The sequence below is a fragment of the Pyrenophora tritici-repentis genome (assembly GCF_003171515.1).
Source record: "Pyrenophora tritici-repentis strain M4 chromosome Unknown M4_contig_00024, whole genome shotgun sequence".
In the NCBI taxonomy this organism is placed as follows: Eukaryota; Fungi; Ascomycota; class Dothideomycetes; order Pleosporales; family Pleosporaceae; genus Pyrenophora; species Pyrenophora tritici-repentis.
The window spans coordinates 22501-27500 of NW_027093987.1; the positions used below are offsets into that span (position 1 = coordinate 22501).

Here is a 5000-nt window from a genome sequence, read left to right on the forward strand (position 1 = left end):
AGCTAGCCTGGCTATTTAGCAGAGTAAGGTCTCGCTCGTTATCGCAATTAAGCAGACAAGTCACCCCACGAACTAAGAACGGCCATGCACCACCACCTGAAAAATCAAGAAAGAGCTCTCAATCTGTCAATCCTTATTTCATCTGAACCTGGTGAGTTTCCCCGTGTTGAGTCAAATTAAGCCGCAGGCTCCACGCCTGGTGGTGACCTTCCGTCAATTTCTTTAAGTTTCAGCCTTGCGACCATAATCCCCCCAGAACCCAAAAACTTTGATTTCTCGTAAGGTGCCGAGCGAGTCAGAAAAAGAACATCGCCCGATCCCTAGTCGGCATAGTTTACGGTTAAGACTACGACGGTATCTGATCGTCTTCGATCCCCTAACTTTCGTTCACTGATTAATGAAAACATCCTTGGCAAATGCTTTCGCAGTAGTTAGTCTTCAGTAAATCCAAGAATTTCACCTCTGACAACTGAATACTGATGCCCCCGACTGTTCCTGTTAATCATTGCGGCGTCTCTAGAAACCAACAAAATAGAAACGCACGCCCTATTTTATTATTCCATGCTAACGTATTCGAGCAAAGGCCTGCTTTGAACACTCTAATTTTTTCAAAGTAAAAGTCCTGATTCCCCAACACGCCCAGTAAAGGGCATGAGGTTCTTCAGAAGGAAGGCCCGGCCGGACGAGTGCACGCGGTGAGGCGGACCCGCCAGCCAGACCCAAGTTTCAACTACGAGCTTTTTAACTGCAACAACTTTAATATACGCTATTGGAGCTGGAATTACCGCGGCTGCTGGCACCAGACTTGCCCTCCAATTGTTCCTCGTTAAGAGGTTTAAATTGTACTCATTCCAATTACAAGACCCAAAAGAGCCCTGTATCAGTATTTATTGTCACTACCTCCCCGAATCGGGATTGGGTAATTTGCGCGCCTGCTGCCTTCCTTGGATGTGGTAGCCGTTTCTCAGGCTCCCTCTCCGGAATCGAACCCTAATTCCCCGTTACCCGTTGAAACCATGGTAAGCCAATACCTTACCATCGAAAGTTGATAGGGCAGAAATTTGAATGAACCGTCGCCAGCGCAAGGCTATGCGATCCGTAAAGTTATTATGAATCACCAAGGAGCCCCGAAGGGCATTGGTTTTTTATCTAATAAACACATCCCTTCCGAAGTCGGGATTTTCAGCATGTATTAGCTCTAGAATTACCACGGTTATCCAAGTAGTAAGGTATTATCAAATAAACGATAACTGATTTAATGAGCCATTCGCAGTTTCACGGTATAATTGCTTATACTTAGACATGCATGGCTTAATCTTTGAGACAAGCATATGACTACTGGCAGAATCAACCAGGTAACTATCGTTCACCAGCATGCCAAGGCACGCCGGCTAAGCCCCCAAAGGAGCGGATGGTACCAGGAAGGGGGTCGCCAAAGCGTCCCCAATCACCCGCCTCGAACGCGCACACGGCGCATTTCGCTGCGGGCAACTTATTCAATTGCCCCCACTGAGTTCCCCAAGACGTGGTCCGCAACAGAGCCGGACAGGCGTCGCCGCCCGTGACCAGCCCGCTACATGTACGCCTCAAGAGGAGGAAGCCTTCGCCGACTCACGCAGCACAAGGCGCGGATTAGTCGGCGGGGCAGCCCCCAAAGGTCTAGGAGATTTTTGGCATAGCCAGCAATCCACAAACCTGAAATGGCGCCCGCTCATGGAATTGAGCAGGACTTCAGGTGTCGGGCGCAAGTAGACGGCGCAATGCCTGCGGCACCGTCAGCCTACAAGCACCCAACAGTAGCCGAGTCCTGGGCAACGCGCTGACTAGAGTTAACTTTGCCAACCGCTACCTGGGAAACAAGGCGAGCGAGTATGAAACCAAAAAGTTGCAGCAGCCGCCAATCTGCGCTGCGAACAGCACCAGACGAGCGGCTGCCCGTAAAAATAACCAAGCAGCAGAGTCTTTACCCTTTTACAGGCAAGAGTAGCCACCAGGCTTTCTACCAACCCAGTTGCCCACCTAGAGTATGACTACTTTAGGTGTGCTCCTTGTAGTATGTAGGAACGCATGTCGCTCGGCGGTTATGGGTTTGCAGATCCCCGGCCGGAAACGACGTCGGAGGTCGGCATTTTTGTATGCAAAATCGCGTAGACATGCGCAGCCCCATACAAACCAAATGCCAGATTCAACGAGATAGCTCGTTTTCGCACCCACCGCCACCATTATGCGCCCAAACACGCCGTGTTTAGGCGCAAAAGGATTGTGATGCTTATGCAATTCTTCTGAGCCCACTTGAGAGGCGGTACAGCAGGCGACGTTGTTGGCGTAAAAAGTACGCTGCGCATGCAGGCGACTAACGACAAGGCTGGGATTGCGCCACGGACCAAAGCAACGGGTTTTCTGCGTTAGTTCCCGCCATCCCCGCTGCGGGACAAATGGAATGGGAACGTGATGGCTCTCTCTCCGTATAGACTGCTTTTGCAGACTACATGGCTGGTTGGGATAGGCGCCAGCTGGACCAAACATTGGGTGGGCATCACATGATGCGGCCGCACCTGCAGCTACCGGTCTGTATAAAACCCAGGGTTTTGCTCTTTATTCCCTCGCCCATCTACCAACAATATTTACCCATCATCACAGCTACACAATCGTACCCTTGTACACTCCAAAATGGCCTGGAATCCGCACAGCAGAAATAATACCGGTCGCCCAGAAGTAGTTCCGCAGGATCGCCTGATTGGGAGTGCAAGGAGATATGAGTTGAAGGTCGAACAGCAACCTATTCGAGCGCGCATGTGTGGATTCGGCGATAAAGACCGCAGGCCTATAACGCCGCCGCCATGTATCCGCCTCATCGTCTATGACCGGATTACGGGGCGAGAGCTGGACTTCAACGACATCGACAGCACCTACTTTGTCCTCATGGTGGACCTCTGGAACCAGGAAGGTACCGCCGCTGTCAACCTAGTGCGGCATTCCAGCGCAGCTCCCACAGTCAGCATCAGCAGTAGCACAACGACCTCGTATCCGCCGCCGCCAGACCGGCAGTACGTAACAACAGCCATTCCGCAGTACGATCCACCGTACAGAATGACGACGCACATGCCGTCATATTCGCATGGCCCCGTAATGGGGTACCCGTACCCGCAGCCTGGACCGCCGGCTAGCTATCCGGCGTACGCCCAAACTTACGGCCAACCACCCCAGGCACCCATAATGCCCCCCGCACCCATGAGTTCAAACCACACGCGCAATCTTATCGGCATGAATGCCGTCAACGCTTGTCGTCTCAACGACCTCGACGGCAAAGCCGGCTTCTGGTTCGTGCTGCAGGATCTGAGCGTCCGGACAGAGGGCACCTTTCGACTCAAGCTCAGCCTCTTCGACATTGGCAGCGGCACAAACACGGTGGTGCCCGAGAGTCAGGGCCCCACACACGGTAAAGGTCCTTGCCTTGCACACAGCTTCTCAGAGCAGTTTACAGTCTACTCTGCCAAGAAGTTCCCAGGTGTAATTGAGAGCACACCGCTCAGTAAGTGCTTTGCACAGCAGGGTATCAAGATACCGATACGGAAGGATGCACCAAAAGAAATAGTCAACGCAAACGAATATGAGGCGGATGATTAGAAATTAGACTACTTTTGGGTTTCATCCTTTTCTTCCGGAATCGAGCATAAATAAAGTCACAGATGGTGTCTCCTCTCGTATCCTGCTGCCCGCAACCCACTGCCCTCCCTCTGCCCACGCCCTCACCTGCGCCAAAAGAGACTGCAAACCGGCTACTATTTCAAATTAGTAGACTTGTTAATAATTCATTAATCAACATGATTGATTCCTGTATAGGTTGAAAAAGACTTACTTTATTAGGCAGCCTTTAACCTAGATGGGAATTAATAATGCTAATCCAATTAATTGTTGACAAGTCTGCAGATTAGGATCCCAAGTAGCCGGCCGCCGTCTATTAGGCCCAGGTACCCCCGCTAGAGTCTAGACACAACGTTGGGCCCAGCTTCTACTCTCCACGACCCCATGGGCCGTTCCAACTGCAGTAAAGCAGTTGATACGATGCCCTCTGACCCCCAGAAGTTGCCTAGTAAATGGGCCGCCTCCAATTTGTGCCAAAGGCGCGAGCAAGAGCGCAGTGCCAACGGCACCCGCCCTCTACAGGCGCCCCAGCGGTTGCCGAAGCCAGGGCAGCAAGTCCACAAGGGGTGAGCTTGCCAATTGCTGCCCGTCAAACAGCGTGTACAAGTATGAAACCGAGTAATGGTCGCCCCGGCATGGCGCTGTAAACAGCCCCAAAACCGCAGCTCCCCAAGCCCATGGCCAGCCAAGCAGCGGGAAACGGTGCCGCATCTAACAAGCAGCCTACACCCGTTGCCGCCGACCATGGGCGAAAATGGTGCAACCCTCGCCGCCTTGGAGCAGCCAGCAGTTGCGTTGCCCTTGTCGGAGCACAATTCAAAGGCCCTCAGTCCAGAACGAGTGGGATTTATACAGCATACGCTGCACTCAGTCCCCCGAATGGCTTTCAAAAAGCCAACCCCACGCCCAAAGCTACAACGACCTCCCACCTGTACGATTGCCCTCTGGCAGGCAATCGTTGCGGCGGGCGCCCCTGTCGCCCAAGCGCCGAATACAAGTCTGAGCACTCGTACCCAGCGACCAGTGTCAATGGCCCTCCTTAAACTGCCGTGGGTTTGCAAACCGCCGGCCGGCAACGAACTTTTCAGATCGCCGAGGTCTGTATAAATACAAAAGCGAGCAGACATGCGCAGCGCCCTACAAGCCTAAACGCCGAAGAAAACAACAGCAGCTGTAGTGCGCCCACAACGACTACCCCGAGCCGGCCTGCGCACCGCCCTACAAGCCTAAACGCCGAAGAAAACAACGGCAGCTGTAGTGCGCCCGCAACGACAACCGACTCTCCGGCCCACGGATCCTTTGCCACTGTACTCCAATTGCCCACATCAAGGACCAACGGGCGGGCTTTACCAGCA

The 5000-nt window shown here is 52.9% G+C and overlaps 2 protein-coding genes across 2 annotated transcripts; both read left to right on the forward strand.

Annotated features, from left to right (window-relative positions):
- Window positions 1-2670: 2670 nt before the first annotated feature.
- Window positions 2671-3627, forward strand: PtrM4_152610 (Velvet multi-domain protein; the record flags this gene model as incomplete). Its single annotated transcript, XM_066110202.1, has 1 exon — window positions 2671-3627. One exon carries the CDS (start codon window positions 2671-2673, stop codon window positions 3625-3627), a length of 957 nt encoding a protein of 318 aa, XP_065958776.1.
- Window positions 3628-4065: 438 nt separating this feature from the next.
- Window positions 4066-4752, forward strand: PtrM4_152620 (uncharacterized protein; the record flags this gene model as incomplete). The annotated part of the gene is made up of 2 exons (XM_066110203.1): window positions 4066-4211; window positions 4368-4752. The coding sequence occupies 2 exons, from the start codon at window positions 4066-4068 to the stop codon at window positions 4750-4752; spliced, it is 531 nt and encodes a 176-aa protein (XP_065958777.1).
- Between the last annotated feature and the right edge of the window lie 248 nt (window positions 4753-5000).